This window comes from Stegostoma tigrinum, chromosome 36, assembly GCF_030684315.1.
Source record: "Stegostoma tigrinum isolate sSteTig4 chromosome 36, sSteTig4.hap1, whole genome shotgun sequence".
NCBI lineage: Eukaryota > Metazoa > Chordata > Chondrichthyes > Orectolobiformes > Stegostomatidae > Stegostoma > Stegostoma tigrinum.
In genome coordinates this window covers 4,196,589-4,223,971 of record NC_081389.1, presented here as the reverse complement: position 1 = coordinate 4,223,971, position 27,383 = coordinate 4,196,589, and the positions used below count along the sequence as shown (strand labels likewise).

At 41.9% G+C, this 27,383-nt stretch overlaps 1 protein-coding gene across 1 annotated transcript in view; it reads left to right on the top strand.

The window, feature by feature from the left end:
* Nucleotides 1-27,357, top strand: part of trip4 (thyroid hormone receptor interactor 4) — a 138,935-nt gene extending 111,578 nt beyond the window's left edge. The window contains exon 13 of the mRNA XM_048520687.2: nt 26,321-27,357. Coding sequence (XP_048376644.1) covers nt 26,321-26,388 — 68 coding nt within the window. The 3' untranslated portion in view covers nt 26,389-27,357. The remainder of the gene's footprint in view (nt 1-26,320) is intronic.
* Nucleotides 27,358-27,383: the final 26 nt, after the last annotated feature.

The window sequence follows — 27,383 nt, the reverse complement described above, 5'->3', positions numbered from 1 at the left end:
CCCGGCACCTTCCCCTGCAACCGCAGGAAATGCTACACTTGCCTCCACACCTCCTCCCTCACCCCTATCCCAGGCCCCAAGGTGACATTCCACATCAAGCAGAGGTTCACCTGCACATTTGCCAATGTGATATACTGCATGCACTGTACCCGTTGTGGCCTCCTCTACATTGGGGAAACCAAGCGGAGGCTTGGGGACCGCTTTGCAGAACACCTCCGCTCGGTTTGCAATAAACAACTGCACCTCCCATTCGCAAACCATTTCCACTCCCCCTCCCATTCTTTAGATGACATATCCATCATGGGCCTCCTGCACTGCCACAATGATGCCACCCGAAGGTTGCAGGAACAGCAACTCATATTCCGCTTGGGAACCCTGCAGCCCAATGGTACCAATGTGGACTTCACCAGCTTCAAAATCTCCCCTTCCCCCACCGCATCCCAAAACCAGCCCAGTTCGTCCCCTCCCCCCACTGCACCACACAACCAGCCCGGCTCTTCCCCTCCACCCACTGCATCCCAAAACCAGTCCAACCTGTCTCTGCCTCCCTAACCGGTTCTTCCTCTCACCCATCCCTTCCTCCCACCTCAAGCCGCACCTCCATCTCCTACCTACTAACCTCATCCCACCTCCTTGACCTGTCCGTCTTCCCTGGACTGACCTATCCCCTCCCTACCTCCCCACCTATACTCTCCTCTCCACCTATCTTCTTTTCTCTCTATCTCTGGTCCGCCTCCCCCCCTCTCCCTATTTATTCCAGAACCCTCACCCCATCCCCCTCTCTGATGAAGGGTCTAGGCCCGAAACGTCAGCTTTTGTGCTCCTGAGATGCTGCTTGGCCTGCTGTGTTCATCCAGCCTCACATTTTATTATTTTGGATTCCCCAGCATCTGCAGTTCCCATTATCACATAATATTTAATAAGTTATTTTCAATAGCAGAATCACATCACAGAATGGTGAATGTACTTTCCCAAGGTTTGCAATCATACACTGGTTGAAGCTGGATTTCCAGAGCTTGGCTGATGCACTTGGCTTGGAGTGCATCCTTGCACTGGATGCTGTTGCCCATAATGGGACATAAAAGGAAAAATGCCCAGTTTCAGTTCTTGGTGCAACATACAAATAGAAAAACATGAGTGAAGGCCAGGGAAAGATTAGATTAAATTCTCTACAGTGTGGAAACAGGCCCTTCGGCCTAACAAGTCCACATTGCCCCTTGAAGCATCCCTCCCGGACCCATCCCCCTATAACCCACACACCCCTGAACACTACATGCAATTTAGCGTGGCCGAATTACCTAGCTTGCACATCTTTGGACTGTGGGAGCGAAAGCAGAGCACCCGGAAGGAACCCACACAGACACGGGGAGAATGTGCAAACTCCGTACAGACAGTCACCCGAGGCTGGAATGAAACCCGGGTCCCTGGTGCTGTGAGGCAGCAGTGCTGACCACTGAGCCACCGCACCGCCCCTGTACTTTCTAAAGGAATGAGTTTCCCGACACAGTCTACTCCACCTTTTATCCAGGTTAAGAACAGTGATGATGGAAGCTATCACTATCTAAAAATACACATACCATGAGGTTTATGGCTCAGAGAACACTAAATATCTTCTAAAACTAAAAATAATCTTCAAGTTAATTTCTTTCTAACTGCACAATAAAAGGTCACCATGTAGCTTGATTGTATGGAATAGTGACTCGTTATACCATCTTTGGAAACAGGGTTTGCATAAGTTTTGACATCGTAGTTATAAACCACACCCTCATCACAGAGCTGTTCATAAGCTGATTATATGCAAATCTTAGGTCTATTGGGAATCTCATGACTACGTTGAATGTAACATGGAAATACTTATTAATAAGTGGGTATAATTGTACTGCACTCCATCGATCCAGCATTTTGCATGCTAACCTTAAAGTCATTAAACTTGACTGGAGTTGAAGCTTTGGCAGCAAGACCATGGGTATTTGTAGCTCATGGAATTTACAGCCTCAAAGTTAAATGAGATGTAGAATTGATATAATGAAGAACAGTCATTTGAAGGTGGAATATATGGCAAGGTCAATAATTACTCCATTACCAATCTCTCAACAGCAATGTTTTTATTTTGAAACATAAACTGGATTGAGGAAGGCCTTTTAATCTGTCCAATTTGTTTTGACTCCAAGCCTATTTTTAAACCATTTCATCACCATCATGTTCTGGCATAAAGCCTGTATTTTTCCAATCCCTCTATCAAGAGTCGGTTAAACTCCTTCAAAGGTTGTACAGATTCAGCTCAGTGGCCTATTTATTCCTAGGCTGGTACTGCTTTCAAAGGGGAAGTGAACTGCACCAGACCTGTGATTTTCAAGGCTTATAATCAACATCTCTGTTTGAGCAAAGAGTCTTGAACTGTAATAGGGTGGAAAAAGAAATGTAAACATGCTTTCAGATGAGATTTATGCCCGGGTTCCCTCTGCCTGCTCAAACAGGCATAAAAGGCCCCAGTGCATTATTTGACAAAGAGCAATGTGTTTCTCCTGTATACTGGCCAACACTACTCTTTCAGTCAATGCTACAAAGCAGTGATTATCTCCTTGTTCATTTAAATTGCTGCTTATGGGACCTTTCAGTGTACAAATTGACCATATTGTTTGCCTATGCAAACAGTGATGTTACTTGAAATGTGAAGTGCTCGAGGTGTCCTAAGGATGTGATGAGGCATCATCAAAATACAAGCTATAGGGAAAAGTCATATTTTTGGGGTCTCAATTCTGCAAGAAATTTGAATTTTATGTCTGTTCCCGCTTCTCCCTTGACTGGAAGTTCTTAACTTCAGTTTGGCACTGCTGTTTAAGTGAAAACATTCTCAAGCACGGACCTATTCATGTTATACATTTTCCTAAATAATCCTGTTTTCTATGGGTTCGTTCATTTAGCTGGACAGCTGGTTTACGATGCAGAGTGACACCAACAATGTGGATTCAGTTCCCACACCAGCTGAGGTTACGATGAAGGACCTCCTCATCAACCTGTCCCTACACCTGAGGAGTGATGACCCTCAGGTTAAACCTCTGTAAGGAGTGAGCAGCCCTGTGGGCTGGTAGGAATCTGGCAACTATACCACTTCTTCTCACGTGGGCAAACTGGAAAAGTGTATGTTAGAGTGCTAGAATGTCTTCTAGAATCATAGAATCCCTACAGTGTGGAAGTATTTGGCCCATCGAGCCCACACTGCCCTTTCAAAGAGCATCCCATCCAGACTCTCCTGCCATGCTCTCCCTGTAAACCTCCATTTTCTGTGTCAGCCCACCTAGCCTGCACATCCCTGGAAACTATAGGCAATTTAGCATGGGCCAGTCGACCTAAGTTGCACATCTTTGGACTGCTGGTGGGGGGGGAATCCCACACAGACACTGGGAGAATGTGCAAACTCCACACAGACAGTCACCCAAGCTTGGAATTGAATCTGCGTCCCTGATGCTGTGGAGCAGTAGTGTTAACCACTGAGCCACTGTGCTGTTCATTGAGCTTGCTGAAGGAGTAGTGTGAAATGATCTAAACTTAATTTCATTCAGTACGTTGTACTTGGAAGAAATATGACAGAAAGTAAACTCTTGGCCTTTGAAGATTCTGTTGACTTCTTGAATGATGTTACATTTCTGAACTTAAGCTACAGTCAATGAAATGCTGCATTGTTCATAATAGACTAGGTTTATGCTGGATTGAACACCACACTTCTGCCTTTCATGAGTGAACGTGTGTCCCTGGTGGTGGTCAGTGCAATGTGGCAATGACTCATGTTAGCGAGTTTTGAGAAGATTTGCAGCTCAGGTTGAGGTTCTGGATGTAAGTTTGCATGTATTGAATAACACCCATGTGGCACTGCTTCCTATGCATCCATTTGTAGTTGATGTTCTGCTGGGAGTGAAAAGTGTGTAGTGTGTTGACCTTTTGGAGGTTTTAAAAAACAGCTGGCATTAGAGCAAAATCTGCTTTTGTCTTTCAGCGCTAATCCTTTAGAAGAAGTTATTTTATCCTTTTGGAATCTGTACATTTAGATGTAAAAGAAAAATGAATGGTTTGCATTTATATAGTGCCTTTCAGAATATATCTAAGTGCTTCACAGACAACAAAGGGATGGCAACTAATTGGAATACAGAAAGCTCCGACGCACAACGATTAAATAAGTTAATAGGTAGATTTGTCCTAAATCAGTGCGGCCTATCTATGCAGTGTTCATTTTATGCATGATGCTTGTCTTCGTTGCTTCTTATTGGCTAATTCTTCCATTCTTCTCTCCCTCGTGTCCTTATTTAACTTCCCCTTAAATGTGTTTACTTCAACCATTTTACATTCTTTACACAACAACAGGGAGATTTCTCATTCAGTGTAAGCTATGTTTTTCGGATGCTTAATTGAGCTTTCTTTAATGGCCATGATGAAATTCAACTTTAGAAAAACGTTTTCTGCCTACATCATTTTAGTATTTTCCATTTTAAATATCAGTCAATCTGTAGCTCTTCAGAAGAGATTGAGTTGCTGAATTCAGGGTAGTTTCACATTGTGGAGCCATAAGGAATTCTGTTGAAATTGCCCAAACTCCATTCACATTGTCCTTAAAGATGGAAAGTGGTAACTCATCCAGTTATGGACTGCGTTTGAACTAATGCCGAAAAGATGAAAGTACAGTGTCTGACCCATTGCACTCCCATAACCAGCTGGACTTGGCAAGCTGCCGTGAATGAACTAGGTGAGTATTAGATACATTGTTAATCTGCTCCCACCAGAATGATTATAGCCTTATCCCTGAACTACTTGTTCCAGGCTAAACCAGTTGTGCAAGACTAAAGAGTCAAGGTGTGTGACTTTGAAGTTCTGTTCAATCCTGAGTTGAAGGTTGTCTTATTTGGCTGTAAAGGGCCAGTGTAACCTGACTCATTTTGTTCCTTATGCAGGTTGTGTAAATGAAGGATGATATCAGCGCAAATGAACTTTAAAGTGAAATTGCAGGAACTGGGTATTGCTGTAAATTATTTGAGCCACATTGTGTTCACTGTTGAGTGAGTCCAGATCAGAGCCAGTCTGTTTGTACTACTTCAGTCCAAGTGGGACCTCTCCTTTCTTTGAGTCACAATGTTTTGTGTTTCAAGACCCATTCCAGAGAATTGAGCACATGATCTAAGCTAACAAACCTAGTGTATCATAGATAATTTTGTGTTTTTGAAGTTAGTCTTTCAAATGAGACATTAACTTAAACATTAGCTTTTCCCTATCTTCATAGACCAATGCAAAATGTCCTAAAGGCCTTATTTGAAAAAGGAACAGGAATGTTCTTTGACCAGTATTTATCCTTCAAGAAACATTTGCATGGCTGTGAGAGCTTGCTACGCAGAAATTGATGGTCACATTTCCTATACTGCAACAGCAGTGATACCTTTTGTTATCTGCAAAATGCTCTGGTATGTCCTGAGAGCATTAAAGGTGCTATATAAACGTAAATTCAGCTTTTCTTAAAGTAGAATATCTGTGCTATTATTCAATAATCTCTCTGTTCGGTAGGAAGTGACAAAAGTATTACAACGTACTATTATCAACCTTTAATGTGCCACACTGCTGTGTTAAAGCTGTAGGTTCCAAACCTGTTAGATCTGTGTTGTTGGCCTTGATGCTGATTTGTCCAATTCTTAAAGGACGTTTTGGTATCAGAGGGTTGGGGGTGGGGAAGGCTGTTACAGACAAAAAAGTGAATATGTACGTGTCAGCTGCCTTGCTGCAATCTGAATGTTGGAACCAGTAGTATTATGGGTGACAAAAATGGAAATTACTGGAAAAGCTCAGAAGGTCTGGCAGCATCTGTGGAGAGAAATCAGAGTTCTGAGGAAGGGTCACTGGATCCGAAACATTAACTGTGATTTATGTTGACAGATGCTGCCAGACCTGCTGAACTTCTCCAGCAATTTCTGTTCTTGTTTCTGATGTACAGCATCCACAGTTCTTTCAGGTTTTATTTAGTATTATTGATGACTTTGCAAACGTTGTCAGTTTGGAATATGACCGGGCTTTCGTACAGCACAAACATAGTATAAATTAGCTTAAATTGTAATGGGGGTTTGGCTAATGCAACGTTTCTCCCATTTAAGTAGATTGTAGGTATGTTCTAATCCACTTGTTCAGAAATGTTATAACACACCTTCAGGTCAGGTGAGACTTGAGCCCCAGTCCTAGTCCAGAGGTAGGAACACTACCACTGAGCCACAAAATTGCCTGCACCTGGTACTTCCATGCTCCCATCTGTGTACTAACCAAGCTGTCCTTTACTTAGCTTCTGAGATCAGATAAGATACTGTGGCTATAGTGCAGTGTAAGCTTGACTTCCACCATCTCAGATGCAGATGGACTTAACCTGAGGGCACCAGCTGTACTGGAAAGGCACACAAGATGTATTTTTAGCAGAGGTTGTAAGATCTTTTTTAAATGGAGTGCAGGCTTACTGAGAAGATTTTCCATTTAGGCAGCTTAACACATTGCTACATAATCTCCAGGCTGCTGCTTTACAGGGCTGCAAAATAGTTAACAGACATTTTGGAAGAAATAACTCTGTTTCAGTGGAAAGTATGTCATGAGAAAGATTTACATCTGTCCTTTTAATTATTCTAGTCTTTTATCTCAGATGTAAATACAGGCGAAACATATATGTCTTGGTTGGCATGACAACGCAAAGGTGCGTAGACCCAGACTGGCACAGAGCCAAAGTAGTTGTTTGACTGCTAATGGAATCCAAAACAAATCACATCTTGAAGATTTGCTTGCACAGTGCCAAGAATTTGCATACATCTCATTTTGTGTGCAGATTTTATTCTATAAAGGACGTTTTGGTTTCAGAGGGTTGGGGGTAGGGAAGGAAAGGTTCCTTTGTGATTGTATTCAGAGCCATAGGGAAGCTGCAGTGGTAATGGGCCAACTACTAATTGCGTGCTAATGTGAAACCGCCTCGTCGCTAATGCAGTGAAGTGAGCTGTAAGAGATCAGATCCGGCATAGCAAATGTAAAACACTGCGTTTATGCAGTTGACATCAAAACCTTTCCAGTGAATTCACAATGGGTTGGGCCTAAGCAGAGGGCCAGTAATTGACAGCCCCCATGTCTCTGAGAGGCAAGGCAGCATGTAATTAGAATGTGCTGTCGGGCTGCTTTGTGAGCTCAATATTAAGAGCAGCTGCTGTGCTTGGTCATTCACTGCCAGTGACTGCCAGGTGCCCCTTTTCTAACAATGTGATAATTGATGTTTACGTAAGTTGCCAAGGACAGTATATAGCTCAGAAACTCACTCTGGAAATGTATTTTTGACTGCTTGAATTTTTCCAAGCAGGAAAGATGCCTGTAATAATTGTCCCCGTGCCCAGCCAATATGCTCTAGGGAATAGAATTGCTGCAGTGCAGATCAGGAGCAGGTACCATCTGAACTAATAATTTATAGCCACATTTGGGTTCTCGAGACTGAGGACAATGCTTGCCTCTGTGTGCCCCCAAAACTGGCATGTCCTGTTTTGTAATATAATTGCCCTCTGGCATAGCACTGTTAATATTTTGGAGGAAAACGGTTGTATTTGAGGAGAGAAATTAAATCAAAGTTTCTTTCTGATTTAATCATATTTTCTGATTTCTGGAATATAAAAGGGAGAGTTGTTGTGCTGTAGTTGAACAAGGCTTTGGCTAAACTGTATATAGAATAGAGCCAAGCAGCATCTCAGGAGCACAAAAGCTGACGTTTCGGGCCTAGACCCTTCATCAGAGGGTGATGAAGGGTCTAGGCCCGAAACGTCAGCTTTTGTGCTCCTGAGATGCTGCTTGGCCTGCTGTGTTCATCCAGCCTCACATTTTATTATCTTGGAATCTCCAGCATCTGCAGTTCCCATTATCTCTTATAGAATAGAGCCATCAGGTCTGGGCGCTGTGCCTCAGTAAGGATATATTATGCTTGAAGGGGATGCATTACAGATTCACCAAAATAATCCCAGGGCCAATGGGGTTAATTTATGAGAACACGTTGCATAGATGAGCCTCCTATTTTGTTTATTTTAAAGATGAAGGAGTGATCTAATTGAAACAAAAACAGAAATTGGTGGAGAAACACAGCAGGTCCAGCAGCATCAATAGAGAGAAAGTCGAGTTGAAATGTTTGAAGTGTGGTAACTCTTCCTCAGCACAAAATCTGATTAGGTTGCATAAGACGGTTAAATGTGTTGACAGGATAGCTGGAGAGAAATGCTTTTCTTCTGAGTGAGGGGTGGGGGTAGTAGGTAGAATCCACAACAGCCTTAGCATTCAGTGCCATATCAGGGACACCTTCACAGGTAGTGGAAATCTCGAGCAGTGTTTCAAACCCTCACCCCTGCACAGCAGAGCCTGAAAAGTTGGCAGCCTTGAACTGAAATTGGTAGGCTGTTGCATGACAAAGGAATTCAATGGCCCGATAGTATTCAGATATAACAAGGTGTAGAGCTGGATGAATACAGCAGGCCAGGCAGAATCAGAGGGGCAGGAAAGCTGACATTTCGGGTCTGGACCCTTCTTCAGAAATTTCAGAAATGGGTCCAGACCCGAAACGTCAGCTTTCCTGCTCCTCTGATTCTGCCTGGCCTGCTGTGTTCATCCAGCTCTACACCTTGTTATCTTAGACTCCAGCAGCAGCTGTTCCTACTATCTCTGAGTATTCAGATATAAATTGGTTGTGACATTATTGAGTAAGGACGTTCTGAAGGCTGGATGGCCACCGTCTGTTCCTAAATTCTTAGTCCGCAGTCTTTATGTTGTATTTCTGTGGAGATGAGTGACCTATTTCCTGATTTGCTGCCTGTGTTGCCGTTCAAAAATTAACTACTCCTTTGTACACCATGCCTATCAAATGTAATTCTTCAAACACCACATCACCAGTGTGTCCACTTGACTGTTCAGACTGACTAGTTTAAATGACAGTGGTGGCAGCTGATCTTGATTTACTGTATGTCAAGGGCTTCTTTTTAAACCTTCACTCAGCTCCACTCTTCCTCCGCTGCCTTATGATTCATGATTCCCAGGCTGAATTCAGACTTTCTGTTGAGTCTGCCAGCACAGAAATAAATCGCACTGCATAATTGCAGCCTTATTTTCTCTGAGGACCTTGTGCTTTATTTCTTACTATCTTACTGCACTCAGAAACATTAAACAAAATTTGAGAGTCAAAAAGTCAGTCATGCAGCTTCATTCACAGAATGTTATTATTCCATTATCTTCCCCAACCGATTGAACTTACTGATGTGTGACTGATAGTATCAAATTACAACTGGCCACTAAAGGATCCTTTCTTGATTATTTTTATATGCTGGTATGATAATGCTTTGTAAGCACAAGAACATAGTTTTGTTTACGCTGATCTGATTCTTGATGATATATTTGAGTAAATGCCTATACCCAGAGAGGATGTTAAAGTTGTGTCTCAAGTGGGAAATGAATGTGTAGTTCCATGTGTAAGTAGGCTTGATGCTAACGATACGCACATCCTCCAGTAACCATCCATTTGCTAATCTCTGCTATGGGGAAGTGATGATCCATGACTACGATTGACATTTCTTCATGAAAAAGTAAGTGGGAGTATGGACAGATGTATTCTGAAGTCACAGAATTAAATAGAACATAGAACATGACTTGTTCTCTGGTACCAGGTTCAAAGAAAGTGGGTTACAGTTCCCAGACTGTATACGATGTGGTGTTGGTTGAAGGAGCAAGAATACTGTAAAAGAAAGACAAGTTATTGCTGTACCAAAGGAAAAGCAGAAAATAAATTGGAGAATTTGCTGAGAATAGCCTAATACAACAAGAGAGGCTGATAAGCATCACAGGTTTTTCAGGGGTATACTTACCCACATTTACCACATTTCTATTGATTATCTTCTCCTACCCCTCCAGGGCTGCTCGCTTGGGGTGGGAACCAACCACATAGGCAGCTCCTAAACTTGGCCTGCCATAAATTCGTCCAGTTGTTGTCTTCCCAGTGCCACTTCTGTCTTCCATTCAACGCCCACCCTTTATCTCTGCCCAACATTTGCCTCCATCTGGCAGTGCACTTGACCCTCACTTCTCTTTGCAGTAGCCGTGCTCCATCCACACCCAGGACACTATTTCAAGTGTAAGGCTCTGAATTTTTAACAGAAGCTTGTTTCCCAGAGTAACTCGGACAGATATATCAAATGTTTTTGTATAATTGTTTCCTTGGTATGTTTAATTTAACGCTGGGAAATGGAACACCTTCCTATTTATAGGCAATTCCATTTCTAGATCTTTATTTACAGTGTTGAAAAATGTATTTTTCTCCAGCCCCACCCTCTACTTCCTGGTTGCCAAAATATTCCTGAACCAGGTTGTCAAGATTGATACTGCACTGTTTGTATTTTTTAACCTGGTAATTTATGCTGTCTTTAAATTTAGATCTGAGCCCTGATTTTTGTTTTAAATTGCTATGTAATCCATGCGAGCATCCAGGATCAGAACTGTGTAATCTTTTCTCATAATACAGTGATCTATGTTTCAAGATGTGGTATCTCATTTAGGAGAGAATGTAGCTCCTCTAGTTGGAAGAGCAAGTCCATTGATTGAAAGCCTCTGGAGCTGAAATTTTCTGTTTTTGGGTGAATACAGTTCCTTTGAAGTTAACATTTCTCAGAATCACAAAATTGTTACACTACAAAAAGGTGGCCGTTCAGCCCAACATACCTGCACTGATTCTATTAACTCATGCCAATCTCCTTCTTCTCCATATCCTGAACATCATGTCTATCCAAACATCCATCCAATGTCCTTTTGAATGGCTCAATTGAATATGACTCCAGCACAATTTCAGGCAGTGCATAGCATACCCTAACTACTTGCTAAATGAAAAGATTTTATTTTCCCTGCATATCACCTGGGCATCATTTGCATATCACTTTAAATCTGTGCCCTTTTTATCGTTTCTGGTTTAGGAGCAGAAACGGCTTTTCCCTATCTACGTATATAGACTGCTCATGTTTTTGAAAACCTCCAGGTGTCCTCTCAACCTCCTCCTCTCTAAGGAAAACAGACTTAAATCTTCAATCTATCCTCATGACTGAAGTTTCTCATTCCTGGAACCATTCTTGTAAATCACTTCTGCACTGTCTCCAGAGCATTCACATCTTTTCCATAATGTGGCGCCCACAACTGTATACAATATCCAGCTGCAGTCTAACAAGTTCACTGTCATCGCCTTGATCTTGCATTCTGTGTCGCTATTAATAAAGCCAAGAACACTCTTATGCTTTCTTACTTGTTGTCTCTGACTGTCCTGCCACCTTCAACAATCTGTGCATATATGCACCCAGGTCGTCTGCTCCTGCATCACCTCTGGAATTGTACCCCCTATTTTGTATTGTTTTTCAATGTTGTTCTGACAAAAAAATGTGCATTACCTCATACTTCTCTGCATTGAATCTCATTGTTACCTATCTGGCCACTTCACCAGCTCGTCAATATCCTTTTGAAATTCCACACTCTTCTGCTCAGGGTTTACAGTTCTTGTCCCCTGCATACCAAGATCCAAATCATTAATATATGTCAGGAAGAACAAAGGTCCCAATACCAACTCTACTATAAACCTTCCTCAAGTCTGAAAAATGTCCATTCACCATTTCTGTGTTTCCTATCACTAAGCCAATTTTATATCCGTGTTGCTTCTGGCCCTTTTATACCATGACCGATGCCTTTCTTCAATTGACACTGTACCAAGTGCCTTCCAGCAATCCATTTTGTACTGCCGTAGCAGAATTATCCTTGTGTTTTTTTAATGGAAAAATATACTTCATTCATAAATTATCTATAAGTTCATACAAAGATGCAAAATAGTTCAGTCCAGACTTTGCAGAAAACACAGTGGAATTTTTACATTCCTCATTAGAGCTTCAATCCAGTGGCAACGGAAAGGCATATTCTAATATGTGTCCATTGTGAGAGAAAATTATTTGTATTGCCATTAATATGATGAGGTTATCTCGAAATATAACAGGCTGTCACATTATACTTGGCAGAAAGACCTTTAGATGTGCTCTTTTCCCACTATGCCTAGACAGCAGCTATCTCAAGCTTTATTGCATCCCTCAGCATACAGTCCTGGACTTTGGAATGCATTAGTCTGCAATACTTAATCAAGGTCAACTCTTCACACACTGGAACGCCGACATATTTTGGACAGACCAAAGAGTATCTTTCACTGGGTTGACGTCCTCCAGGCACAGCCAGTGTTTGTGTTGAAATGTCTTCGGGGAACAGCCCGTAGTGCACAGAGTCCTGTATCATGGAGTTGCTCAGGACAAACCGCAACAATAACTTGTGCATCTCTCTCCAGCCATCTTTGAGGGCATCATGCAGTGGCTGAGAGATTGCATGTGTTTATGAAGGATCTGATGGGTAGTGTTCTTCACACCACCAGCCAAGCTATGTCTTTGTACTTAGTGCAAAGTTCTGGTGCTGAGGCATTCTGCCACATGACTGACAGTTATTCTTCACAATTTTTTCCACAAGGAACTGGCGATATGGAATGGTCCACTTACTTGGAATGTTCTGCAGCAACGTGACCACACTTTTGTACATGGTGTCCCTGCAAACACGTTTCATCTTTCACTTCCGGATGAAGTGGGAGATAGCTTGGGTGACTGCTGTGGTAAAGGCTCAGGGAATAGGCAGGACCTGTGCCACCTACAACAACACTGAGGAGTACTTCACACCTGATGACCAGGTTTTCAGCTGCAGTGGAGAGGGACTGGTGGTCCCACCTGCCCAGATTCTTCCTTACATTGGTGATAAACCCCTCACAGGTTACAAAGGAAGAACCTAGACCTGAGCCTTGGAATTTAGACATGAGTGTGTTTAGAATTATGGTGTTGAAGGCAGAACTACAGTTAATAAGTAGGAGCCTGATGTAAATATCCTTGTTATTGAAATGTTCCAGGGATGAGTGTAGGGCCAGGGAGATGGCATCTGCTGTGGATGTTGTGCTGGTAGGTGAATTGCAAAGGTTCAAGGCAATTTGGTAGGCTAGAATTGGTGTGGACCATGACTAACCTCCAATTATGGAGGTCAGAGCCATCAGGCGGTAGTCATTGAGGCACACTGCATGATTTTTCTTTAGCCTCAGGATGATGATGGTCTTCTTGAAGCAGGTGGGGTTAGAGTAAGGAGAGATTGAAGATGTCTGTGAATACTGTCACTAGCTGGTCCACACAGAGTTTTGAGTGCATGGCTAGGTACTCCGCCCAGGCAAGTTGCTTTCTGTGGGTACACTCTTGAATTCCAATCTAACATCTGTAGCAGTGACCGAGAGTACAGGTGCATCCGAGGCTGTTGTGATCTTGACCTTACTCTAGATGCCCCTTCCTCACAAAGGGACAGGGCTATGCCAACAGGTACTCATCAGAGGAAGAACTGCACACAGGCCCCTCAGGTTTCCTCTAAGACATTCCAGAGATGGCCAAGTCTTCCACTTCTACCATGCCTCTCACTGTCAGCCTTTTGGCAACCCGAGCTAAGGAATTTGCCTCTGGACAGATAGACATAGCAGGTCTGGACTGTCAAGATATAAACGTGCCTGGGGTTAGCTGATCAATACTTTCTAGCAGGCTCCCTCCAACTCAGCTGCAGTCCCAAGGATTGCTGTGAGACATAGTCAGAGAAGAGAAAGAGGGAGACCGTTTAACACAATGACATTGATTACCCCTAATTATAAATACATCATTGTGTTAGTAAATATGTTCACTTTTCACTGTCAGCAGTTTGTGCGAGATTCTGTGTAGCCACAATGCAACCTTGCAGAAACTAAAACCACACGCATCCTTATCCCCAGATGTCCCAAGAATAAAGTGTGAAGTGAAAATCAGCTGCACCATGAGCATTTAGTGGGTGAACTGTGGGTGTCTGTGTCTGTCAACACAGCTGCATCTTTCCAGGTGCAGAGACATTGATGTTGAATCACATGTATTCATGGGGCCTGGCTGTTAGCCTGCATAAAGTGGAGAGGAGGGCTTGGATCAACATTGCACACAGTCCAATGGTTGACAAGGATCTTAGAGCTCTGAATTGTGTTTCACCTTAATTGTATGCCTGTGTGTCTATGGTTGTTGCCCTTTAAAAGACCCCACATTGCTCTAAGTTGCAGACACCTCCCTCAAAGATGCCAGCATTTGTGACCCCCCACCACTATCGCCACCACTTTGATAGTGGACATAGCTATTTTTAGTTCCATTGCACACATGTGATTTACAGGACACTGGAAGGCATCATTGGCTGCTTCTTGGACTGAGAATTCCATAGTCTGCCTCACCCAAATATCATCATTCCCTTCCTCACTTCCAACCCGTTTGACGTTGCACCTCCACAAGCTGTCTCCCAACACATCTGAGTCTGCCTCTGCCTCCCTTTTCCCAAGGCATACGAGGCAACCATGCTGAGCCTTGTAGTTCATTGTCCCCCTGGAAAACAGGGTGTCATTAATTGTTGACGATCCCCACCTCCTGCATGACTTCCTTTTCTCCTATGTTCCATCTTCAACCCCTCCTCCTTATATATTGAGTTGTTTCTCCTTCACTATTGAATCCCTTCTGCAACCCAGCATTTTTCTTTCATTCCCTGCCATAAAGTTCCCCAGCTTCCCTCGTGTAGCCCCTGATAGTCACATGCCCCATAACATTTAGTGGACAGACACCACACCCCCTGAGGCTAGGGTGATGGAGTAGGGTCCAGTTGCAAATCCAACAGACTTTGCTTCTCCACAACAGATGCCAGACCATTGCATGCCTAAGGCACCAGGCTCCCTACTGTGTTGCTCTAGTCTTACAATTGTTACATTAGGTTGTGCAGTGCCATTGACAAATCTGCCAGCTGCTTTTGATTTATTTGTGATTTGTACAAAGCCCGCGAATGTTGACACCATGAGATCCTCTCCTGCCTGGGGCTGAACAGGTGCCTGGTCGCCAGCAGCCCTCTGAGTGCTAGTAACCAGCCATAAGTGTTGACCTCACAACCCTTTTCCCACAGACAGTTAATTTGTGAGTGTTGTACAAGTACGAGAACGACCACTGATTCTTTCTTGGTGGCTCGAACTTGGATGTCTCTGCAGGACGTTTCCAAGTCCTTGCTGTTGGGAATGATGATCCTGTCCTCGTACTGTACTTTGGGCACCCCACTGCTCATCTTTTAGCCCTAGAGAGATACATTTTCTTCTGGAATGACAGGAAGGGATTGAGTTTGATGACATTGGGTGACACCGCTATTAGTGATGGTGCAGGTGGGAAAGATAGTGAGGTGTCCCCAGTGAATGAGTGAGCATCACAGGAGGGCATGCAGGGTTGATGGCCTGAGCTGTTGGGATGGGTGAGGCCAGATGCTACATGAAATATTCAGAGGTTTGAGCATTAGCCTTGTTGGAGGTGAGTGCAATAACAGAAATAGAGTAACAATGAGGTAGCAGGGAGAAGATTGTGGCATTTACTGTGGCACCGCAAAGAAGGCTATTGAATCTCCTGCACTGCTGGATGCTCCTTGGAACAGTGGAAACCACACTGACCCAGATGGTACCTCAGGCTGGCAGTGCCTGCAGGCGTGAGGGAAGAGGACCACCTCCTTTACACTGTTCTATCCACCAACTCTTTGAGGTACCTGACTGCAAAGTAGGATGCCAGTTTCCCTCACCTGTCAAGCTTCATGTAGCCACGCAGGGCACTTCTGGAAGGCCAGCACTTGACCAGAGGCACAATGGCTTCTCACTAATGTAACTGGCACCAGGGATGCTAGAATATTAGATTAGTGGCGAGAACTTCCACGTATGACAAGTGGGAAAATTGGGCAAGTGTCAGATGAGTGAGTCACCCTGTGAGCATGGTATGTAGTTAATGAGGTGAGTTTGGGACAGTCATGCAAGAAAACACATGAGCCTCATGGAGAGAAATCTACCATGAAATTCAATGAAAACAACACCTCCAAAATATGATAAAATTCAATCATAGGGTTTTACAGCAACTGAACCGTGCAAAATGGAATGCTAGGATGTGAGGTGCTGAAAATTTGCATAAAGCCGCTAAAAGGAACAAATCTTGAATGAGATTCATGTGTCAAAACAGATCGGTGTTAGCTGATCCAATGACATAGTTTGACACATTCCTGTGGACAGGTCTGACAGGAGTTTAAACCATTGATTACTGCTCCTTGTTACATCGGCCAGTGTAGAAAACATGTGCGTTGAATAGAAACGTATTAGGAGCATCCTTAAAACAAAATAGACTAGCTATGTTATAGTGAGAGAACTCAGTTATAATCTTTTGCAGTCTTCAGTCAATTCTTTGATCTTCCGTGGTGGCATTCCATTTCATGTCATTTGCCTTGCTGTTTTGCCAAAGTTGTGAAGTGTTGAGTTTGGCACAATGTAAAATTCCTTTGGATGGCTAGTTCAGTTGGCTAGGTGACTGATTTGCAATGTCAGCATGATGCTAACAGCAAGACTTTTGTTTTCATTCATTCACGGGATGAGGGCAATGCTGCCTAGGTCACATTCGATGTCCATCCCTAATTGCCCGGGGCGGGTATTTAAGAGTCAGCCACATTGCTGTGGGTCTGGAGTCACATGTAGACCAGACCAGGTAAGGATGGCAGTTTCCTTCCCTGAAGGACATTCGTGAATCAGATGGATTTTTCCGACAATCGACAGTGGTCATTTTTGGACTGTTATTTCCAAATTTTCATTGAATTCAGTCCCCACCATCTGCCATGGCAGGATTCGAGCCCAGGTCCCCAGAACATTACTTGGAACTTGGAACTTGGGATTAACCACCCATCAATAATAGTGCTAGGCCATCATCTCTCTCAGTACCCTCACCAGCTGAGATTACCATAGAGAATTTTTCTTTTCAACCTTTTCCCCTCTCCTGAGGCGATAAATATTCGTTAAGCAATGGTAGTAAGGGATGTGGGCTAAATGCATGTATGTGGTGTTAGATCACAGGCCTTGACCTCATTACTGGGCGGAACAGGTTTGAGGGCCTGAATGGCTGCCTCCTGTTCTTATATTGAACTTGCCACTAGTAATCTCTCTCTGATGAGAGAGCAGCCCTATGGTTCATTGAGACCTTTTAGAATCCTCTTTCGTTTTGATATTTGTTGCCATTATGTTATGACCTATTCTATACATGCACTGCTCCATGTGTTACTCTTTGGTACTGCAGAACCCAGCAAAGGTTACAAACAAATGTTATAGTTCTGGGTAATGCAACTTTTACTAATTGTAACAATGCCACTTCAAATTGCATCAACAAATGTGACATTCTTGCAAAGCACATTGGAGTTTACCTTAGACACTGGGAGCACCACTGAGTGGAGGAAGTCCTGATCTTTGCTTTGCAGAGGATAAAATTAACAAGTTTGCAAGCAGAGAATTATAGAGACCATTTGGCCCAGCATGTTCTTTCTTTGAAAGAGCTATTGAATTAATTCTGGTAATTTTTTTCATAGAATTGTAGAATCCTTAAAGTGCAGATAGAGGCCATTTGCCTATCATGCCTGCACTGACTCTCTGAAGAGCATCCCTCCCAGACCCAAACTGACCATATCCCTGTAACCGCACATTTACCATGGTTAACCCACCTAGTTTGGACTTCCCTAGACACAATAGGGCAATTTAGCATGGCCAGTCCACCGAACCAGCACATCTTTGGATTGGTGGAAACTGGAGCCCCTGTGGGAAGCCCATACAGACACGGGAAGAAGTCCAGACTTCACTCAGACAGTCACCTGAGGCTGGAATCGAACCCGAGTCCCTGGCACTGTGAGGCAGTTAGCTCAGTTGGCTGGATCACTGGTTTGTGATGCAGTGAAATGCCAACAGTATGGGTTTAATTTCCACACCAGATGAGGTCACCATAAAGGTCTCATCTTTGCCTTTAGCCCCTGCTTTCTCCTCTCAGCTCTGCAAATCTTTGCTTTTTGTTATTAAATGGGCAGTACGGTGGCACAATGATTAGCACTGCTGCCTCACAGCACCAGGGACTCGGGTTCGATTCCAGCCTCAGGTGACTGTCTGAGTGAAGTCTGGACTTCTTCCCGTGTCTGTGGATGGCAAGGTGTGTGCTGAAAATTCCATATACAGACAAATGAAGAGATGTTTGAAATTACAAGGGCAAAAAGGGCTCTCAAAAGTGACACCCAGTATTGTCAGTATTTTGGCCATCTGACCAGAGCCAAAAATCTCCAGAGATTCCTTCTAGAGGCCAAAGTGGGGGACTACAGAAACAGGGATCAATGTAGGTGCTGTTGGGTAACAAATATCACACAGTCACACAGTGGTTTCAAATAAGTTACAGTGGATGTTTGAGAGTGGAGCAAGATAGATGTGTGGCACTATGACAGTTAGAACCAAGGTGGCCATTATATCCACTGAAGAGTTTGGTTGACAAGAAACTTCCTTCAGTGTATATTCTGGCCATCATGTACTATAACTGTCGAAAAATGGGTACGTAATGTATCAAAGAATTGCCCCTCCAAGGGTGAGCGCTCAGGATAGTTGGATCAGCTAGATTTGAGGTAACGCAATTGTAGAAGTTCACCAACAACAATGTGATCTGTCAGTGCTGCAGATATCCGTGTTCAATCTCACATCAGACTGCAGTCATGAAGAAAATCCACAGAAAATGATTGTCACTTATAGCTTGGACATATTTAGAAAGAGAGGAGTCCACCATCACCATTACCACACCTCAAACGCTGTCATGTCAGCCTGGATTTTTATCATCATGATTCTAAAAATTAAAAGAATTCCATGCCGCTGTTTTAAATAAGAGCAGTGGAGTCAATATTTATCCCTCAACTAACATCACTAAAACAGATTATCTTTATTTGAGGTAGAGTTGAAGTTAGTGACTAGGCATGATTTTATTGAGCATTGCAACAGGCTTGAAGGGGCTGAATGACCTCAATTTGCCCCTATTTTGTATCGTACTATCAATATTGCTGTTTGTGGAGCTTGCAATGTGCAAATCAACTTCTGTCTGTCTGACTTTATAACAGCAATTCTTGGATATCCAACAGTTAGACAAAAGATCTGTAATATCAATGCAATTTTTTGAGGCTGTGACCTGACTGCAGTAACTCATGCCGCATCTCCATATTTGGTGAAAACCATTCTGTACGACAAAATCTGGATGTTGTATGGTGACCTTCAAATGAACTTCTAAATGGCAGAATCTATGCAGTATTACAGTGAGATAATTTCCTGTACATTTTTATGTTAAACCATTTGTGAGTTTGTTGTTGACTGGATTTGCTGTCAGTTATTTCCCCATAACAGCTGCATTTGTCATTCAACATTTTCTCTTAAGAGGTTGACCATTTTGAATGCAGCTGTAGCTCTCTAAATGCAGTGTTAAATTACTTTCCACCACCTTCTTCAAATAGAAACCGGTCAGGCTAATTTGTTTTGAAATCTGGAACTTGGACATAATGCAAAGTGGTCAACATGATACTAAACCAGGAGGGAGGTGGAACTAGAGAGAGAGTAGGCCTGAAATTCTGGAATTAAATAAACAAAATATCTAAATGTGCAGTAAAAGAGAGCATAACACATAATACAAAATTATATAAAGTACTGCACATCTGAAAGGAAAGATGGACAACTGAACCAATCCATGGATGAAATAATCAAATCCTACATGAAACCACTGACTGTATTTCAAAGTACTTTATTGATTACAAAGTGTGTTAGGACATCGTGAGGTCATGAATTGTTTGGTGTAAGTCCAATCTTTTACTACTTGTAGCATAAAAATTTGCAAAATCAAGTAGGACTTGGGTACACTCTGGTTTTACAACATGCCCAATCCACACACAGCAGCAATTAATTAAATTAATGTCATTGTTTAACCCCATGGCCAATGCAATAGAAAGCAAGTCAAACAAATCTCATAGCGCTGTGGTTAGAATACCTCTTGAGTACTGTATCCTGTTCTAGTCAGTGACTCACAAAGATTAGCAATCTCCAGAAGAAATCTGAAGAAGAGTCACAAAGTGACACCCTCATTTGGATATTTGGAAATACTTGAGCTTCTCATTCTTGAAAGAAGGTCCAATGAGGATGATCATTAAGACATGTAAACATAAGTTTGGCAGCAGAATAAAGAGATGTAAGTTGAAAACAAGTTGAGTAAAAGGCAACTGCAGTCTGATGCCAGAAAGAGTAACCAAGACTTGGAATAGACTCCCAGGTAGAATGTGGGGGGTGGGGTTAAAGATGCTGGAGTTAAAGCCAGTTGGACATAACATAAGATTATAGACTGGACAGTTGCAGTTTATCTTGTAACAAGAAAAATAGCCTGCATTTATGAACAAAAACAAAGTTGCTGGGAAAGCTCAGCAGTTCTGGCAGCATCTGTGGAGGAGAGAAAAGACTTAATGTTTCGGATCCAGTGACCCAAAACATTAACTCTCTTTCCTCCACGATGCTGCCAGACCTGTTGAGCTTTTCCAGCAACTTTGTTTTTGTTTGCATTTATGAAGGTCTAATCATGCTCAGAGTGCCTGTGTTTCACATTATACTGATTAACCTTGAAATCATCACTTTGGCAGTAAATGCAGCACCTAGTTGTAACTAGTGAACTGAATAAGTAGCCAATTAATTTTTGGTGGTTACTTTTCCTGTACTTGAATGAAACTGCATCGATAAGTGGATACTTGGGAGTGATGAGCTGAACAATAATTTTGTGAAGGAAAAGCAAAGCATGAATGGTTAACAAACTATCGTCAGTGCTTTATCAAACAGATTATCTGCAGATTTACATTGTACGTTATTGTTTTCTACAACAGTGTGGAAATAGGCACTGGAAAAAAGCAATAGATCTTATATTAGTTTGACATTAGCAAGGAAATATCTGATATATAATCCAAAACTAAACACAAGTTATTATACTTGCAGAATGCAAATGATTCATGTACTTCAAAGACCTTGGGAATATAAACATGTAATTTTTGTAACATTAAATTCAGGTGCACGCATTTTGCTGTGGTGGTCTCTCAAAATGGTTACTGTATGTTAATCATATTAGTAACTTACCTCTATTTCAGCATCTCCCCAGGGATAGCTAAATTAATTGGAAAGATTTGATGATTGGCAAATTGTTGTTTGAGGAAAGGAACAGCTTGTCTGTAAGTGTTCTTGTCTTTAAGGTGTCCATAATTAATTAACATATGCCACTGCTTGTTCTGAGGTTGTACCTTTTTTATTGTAAACAAATTCTGGAATTATCTTAAACATCATGTTCACTGACGCCATTTCAGCATATGTTAATGTGTCTGCTATAGTGTAATTGGCATTTTGCCTTTGAATGAGAAGGTTGTGAATTCATGTCCCACTTCAGCTCTTAGGAACAAAGGTCAAGGCTGATGCTTGGCAGGATTGCTGGAGTAGTACTCCGTCAGATGTACCTCCTTCTGCACAAGTCATTAAGCAGAGGACCCAGCTATTTACTTGTGTATCAAAGCTCCCGTTCAGCTCTTATAGCAGTGATATTGTTCCTATTCCCTGAGTAAAATGTTCACCATTGGTGTGTAAGCTCCTCTGAACAGGATGATGAAAAAAGATCTACAGTAATGACACTGACCAATCAGAGGGCTGTTGTGACCCACTATTGGCGTCCCTACCTCTGATTCAGAGGCCCAGGTTCAAGTCCTACTCCTTCAGAGGTAGGTCGTAACATTCCAGAATAGTTTGGTTAAGAAATATCTATAAAAGCTCCCGTGGCAGTATTGTAAAGGAAAGCCAGGGAGTCCTGACTAATAAATCTACACAGAAACTGATTATCTGGTCTTGTTCTCACTGCAACTAGATTTTAAAAGTACTTCATTACCTGTAAAGTGCTTTGGTACATTCTGTGGTCTTGAAAGGCTCAAGATAAATGTCTTGTTCCGCAGTCCAAATAAAAGTGCCACCAGGGATCTCTCAATTGATCTCTCAGGGATCTCCCCTGCACAGAGAATATACTTTCTTTCCAATATACATCTCAAAGTAACAGTAACTCAAGTTCTGTGTTTTTTTAAATGAGTTTTATTTTATTTCTTTTGCACATTCACCAATGATTATGACTCTTGGAGATACCCAAGTTGATAGGATGCTCCTGGGAGATGTTGATATTTTCTATGTTGCAGTGGATCATTAGAAATCCTGGGAGCACAGTGGAATAAGGTTATGCACGTGAGAATCTTTAATTGTCAAACAGTTCAAAGGTAGGATTCGGCGGAGTGGAGGAAAGTACACTGAAGATTCTACAGTTGATCTTCTGGCAAGATTTCTTTTGCCAGAAGATGAATTAATGCTTTTTCTCTAACTCTTTGGAGTCCTGCCAACTCACTGTGTTCTCAATTTGTGTCACTAACCTCAGAAATATCCTGCTAATTGATACAGAAATTCAACACCTTAGCAAGTACTCAAAGTCTGGTTTTGCTTTTTGGTTGTACTTGTGTCGTTAGATTTCACCTTTCAAAACACCAAGAGAAAAATGATCCTCCTATTTGTGGGTTATGTAGCCTTTGAGCCCCTTTCAAAAGCTGTTAATCACTGGGAACTCCACTATGTGCACCAAAATAGAATTGTCAGTCCATGTATTGGATGACTAATGTTAAAAATACACAGATTTCACAACCTGCTCATGCAATAATGCCAATGACAAAATGTTCTGCCGTTTAATAATTGTATCAGGATGTGCTCAGCACTGATGCCTATTGAGGACAATGAGTCACTTAGTGGATAAAATTGTAACATTGCATTTGAAACTTAAGATCAAAGGCAGTGTACAAATTGGCAAACTGGCATGATGTATTGCTTTTATGGATAGATACTTGATGTCAGTTTTCATTAGCTCTGAAATAGAATGCCTTGTTTCAGTGTCTTAGTAATTTCCTTCCTCGCCTTCCCTTTCCCTAGCTACTTATTTCCACGCTGATGAAGCATCTGTAGCTTTGCTTCTGGCTGCTACTCTGTATTCCAGTTTGACTTATGCACATATTCTCCCCAGGCCCCTCGAGCAGTGCAAAGATCTGTCAAGTGTATGGAATATAGACACATTGGAGCTCAGGCTAGACCTAAAGCCCTTGTGAGCCAAGAAATCATCATTTATGTTCACAGGTGCTGGGTAGGGGAGGAACAAATTCAAGATTCTGTGATTATGCTATAGATGTAAGCACAATCTCAGAACCTATTAAGTCACGTTGACTGCATGACAGGGATAGAATATCATTCTTCATGACTTTATGATCCTGCCCCAGCAGGGCTATGTTAGAGAGGAACAATGATCATATCATGGATATAAGTCAGTTCTGACTATCGTGTGACTGGAAAAAAGTAGGGCTTCGGTGTTGTGATACATACCACTCAACATGAGTATTTGCACAACTGTACCTTGAGATCAGCCAAATAAAGATTGGAACAAAAAAGGCAGAAGAATATAAATTTCAGTTTGAGCTAATTCATACTGTGGGCAGCACAATCACTTGTCTTTCACAATCTCAGCATGTCCTGAAACACTTCACAAGCAGTCAAGTACTTTTGAATGTAAGCAATCCAGCAGCAATTTTGTACAGAGAGCTTCCCCACAAATAGCAAGAAGTGACTGTTCAGAATATCTGTTTGTGACTTTTTTGAAGGAGTAATGTTGACCAGAATATTGCTCAAATCAATTGCTCTATTGTTCTTCAAAATACTCCCCTGGAATAATGTACAAACATAATAGAGGGCAGAGAGAGCTTGGTTTAACACTCATCTGAAGAATTCTCTTGGTAGTGCTAATGGAGTTTCAGACTAATGGGGTGGGGCTTAAACCTTCAGACATAGAGGTTGAAATGCTACTACTGAGCCAAGGCCTGAAATCGTGAGAGTGAGGACAGAAGTAATATTTTTTCGTGTTCATGCCCATGATTTCCAGCAATTTATTTTCTAGGAATATACTGACATCCAGACTTTGTTCCTAAGGGGGCCAGATTAAAGGAGAATCAGCTCCTGTTATTACTGTGCTAGACTCTTCATAATCCTTCTGTACCAGAACCTTTGTAAATGCCTGCCCTGTCAGGCTGTCGAGTATCAAATTTACTGCCAAGGTTCCTTTTAAGGTGATAGCTGGGTTTCATCATGTGCATCCTGCCTGTTCTTACCTGCCTCAGAGTTTAGTGGATAGTTTACTGATGCTGTCACAATGGTCACATCAAAGTCTCTACGTCAATGGAATGTCAAAGTGCAGATCACTTAATAGTAAACTTGGATTGAACCAAGCAATCTTTCTGTGGTGTTGTAAAGAAAATAATGGTGTGGATTTTCTATTTTCCAACTAATAGTTTCTAAGGCATAGATGGGAGTTGCAATAGGAAACCAGTGCAATCCCTATCATATCAGACTGTAAAGAATTGCCTGGGAATTTAAAAAATCCACTGGACAGTTCCCTTTTACCTGCAACCCTTTGAAACTATTCATTTAAATTTGAGAATTTGGAGTGGTGGGGGGCATTTCACTGAAGTTAAATACATAGTTACTTGGGTAATGTTAGACGGTTAAATACCTTGTTTAACTATTGAGTACCAATTAAAATGATCTCTATCTGACTTTACACACCTCCAAACGCTCCTCCTCCAGCATCCCTGAGACTCCGATCCTTCCTGACTCCAACGTCCATGACCCCTCACTCCCAAGCCTCTGGATCCCACTAAAATAGCTCCTCATTCCCAAACCAGACACAGCTGCCCTGTTGTCAGAACTGACCCTATGCCTGCTGGACTCAATATGTTACAGCCACGCTGATGTATGCTAAACACTCTATCACTTACCTGGCTCCCTTATACCTTACACCCTGGTATGTTACACCCAATACTTATGCCAGTCTCTCGTTCAGGGATTCTAACTGTGCTCTTATGTTTTGTACTTGGTCACGTGACAGCTACTGTGAAATGCTATCTATGATTCTGGACCTTTAAATTTCAGAACACAACCGCTGACTGTTGTAAGCAATGGGGCATAGTTTTCCTTCCCCCTGACTGTTACATGCTGTAGAGGATCTGTCAAAATGAAAGCTCTGCTATTCTGAACAAGGCTTGATTCGAATATCCTGTCACAAATGAGGAGTTCTTTCATTGAGTGGAATAAGAATAGCGCATTAAATCTGTGTGAGTTTGCCATTCCTTGAAAACTCTGGCCAGTTATTGTTTTATTGCCACTGAAATCACCATAAAGAAGCAGGAAACAGAAAAAGTTTCCAATTCTTCTTATTTATTTCTCATTTTAAGCATATTTTCTAAAAAGCCAACGTGTCTTGATAATACTGTCATGCTCAGTGGTATAGCATAGGCTTGACAGTTGTTGATTCCATTAGAATTGAAAAGTAATTTTGATCTTTGGGTCACTTTCTGTTTTCACTGACTTGGTGCGTTCTCATTATCTGGTTTGAAAGTGATAATAATGAATGAAGAAGGAGAAACTAGGAACAGCGGTAGGCCATTCAATGAGATAGTGACTGATCTGTGGCCTAACAGCATATGAGCCTTAGCTCGTATCCCTTAATACCATTGCTTAGCAAAATTTATCTGCCTTAGATTTAAAATTAAGAATGAGTTAACAAGTTGATGCTACAATGTCAATTATATAGAACTCAGAAATTGTTTTTAGCTATTTGGCTATATAATTGATACTATTCTTTGAGAAATTGCTACTTGATAAGATAATTGTAAATGACAGTTTAGAAATATGCTGATTGAATAATTAATACCTTCCCAACCATCAGAGATCAGCTTGTCCACTCTTTCTTTCTGTCCTTGCTTATAACCTAATGTTTAAACATCAAAAAGTTTTATAACAGATTTTAACAGGTTATTATGAGCACTCCTTGCTGTGGATGAAGTGAAAATTCTGTGCTGCATGTCAAAATATTAGTCATCAACCTGAAATATACAGAGTTAGTAGGAACTGCAGATGCTGGAGAATCTGAGATAACAAGGTGTAGAGCTAGATGAACACAGCAGGCCAAGCAGCATCAGGGGAGCAGGAAAGCTGAATCTTTGGGCCTAGACCCTTCTTCAGAAAAGGCCCTTTCTAAAGCACCATCAGCCTTGCTGTTCCTCTGTTGCTGCTTGACCTGAAATATTAATTGTCTGTTGCCACAGATGCTGTCTGACCTGATTTTATTTGAGTTCTATCTGCTAAAGCATTTTGCCTCTGTATGTAATTTTTTTTTTGCTTTTATAATGCGCAAGTGTTTTTATTTTGTGTTTGTAACAGGGAAATTGGACTTCAAGATTCATCAAGCAATGAAGAAAGGATTAATGCGTCAAAAGCAAATTGCATAGGAAAAGGAAGCATACAGGGGAGCAGTCTTGTTCTCTAGTGCTTGGAGGCGAAAAGACCCACAGCTGTGAATTGACCAGGCCTGTCATAAAATCTACAGTCACTCAGCTAAGAAACTATGAATGTACTGTCCAAAGAGTCTCCAATGTATTTACTGCGACGTGGTGACCCAACATCAGACAACCCAGAAATCCAAGAACCTCTGTCTTTAATAATACAATCAGCATGCAGTTAAAAAATAACTCCTGTAATTCAAGGGAAATGTTGCACAAAAAGCTAAAGCAATATCTCCCAATAATATTGTTAGACAATTACTTTTCTTTTATGGGGATTTGAGTCTGTGAAATTTCTGTAAATTGAAACAAAAGCCCCTATTAAGCTTGATTTGTTTCATTGATTAAAGGAGTCAGTGCAATGTCCGGAATCTATTTCTCAATGGCCCTGCTTTCCAGTAACACATGAATTTGCAGTGTTCATTTCTCTTTAGTTCCAATCCCTTATGAATGAGGGCCAGTGGGTTCAAAGCAGAATTATATGTTGGGCAGTAGGACAGTTTAATGGTAGCCATGAAGTCTGGGATTCATCATCGTTGTATTTCTGCTTAAAAAAAGCTTCCTCGGTATATAACAGCTACTGGAAATGCTGGCATTTTGTTACTCATGCCTCTTTGTTCTTGGAAGATTATGGTGAGCTGCCTTCTTGAACTGATGGTGGTGAGCTTCATTTGGCCATTTCATGCCATTTGGTTCCTCCAGCTTGTGTCAGCTGCCTGCAGAGCAACCCAGTCAATCCTGTTTCCCTGCTTTATCTCCAAGTTTCTGGTTAATTTTCCTCAAATGCCTATCCAGTTTCTTTTTGAAAGGCTCGTTGTCTCTGTTTTCATCAATTTCATAGGCAGCAAGTTCCAGGTCATTATCACTCAATGCATTAAGATGTTCCTCATTTCCCCCTCGGATAACAAAGTGTGAAGCTGGATGAACGCATCAGGCCAAGCAGC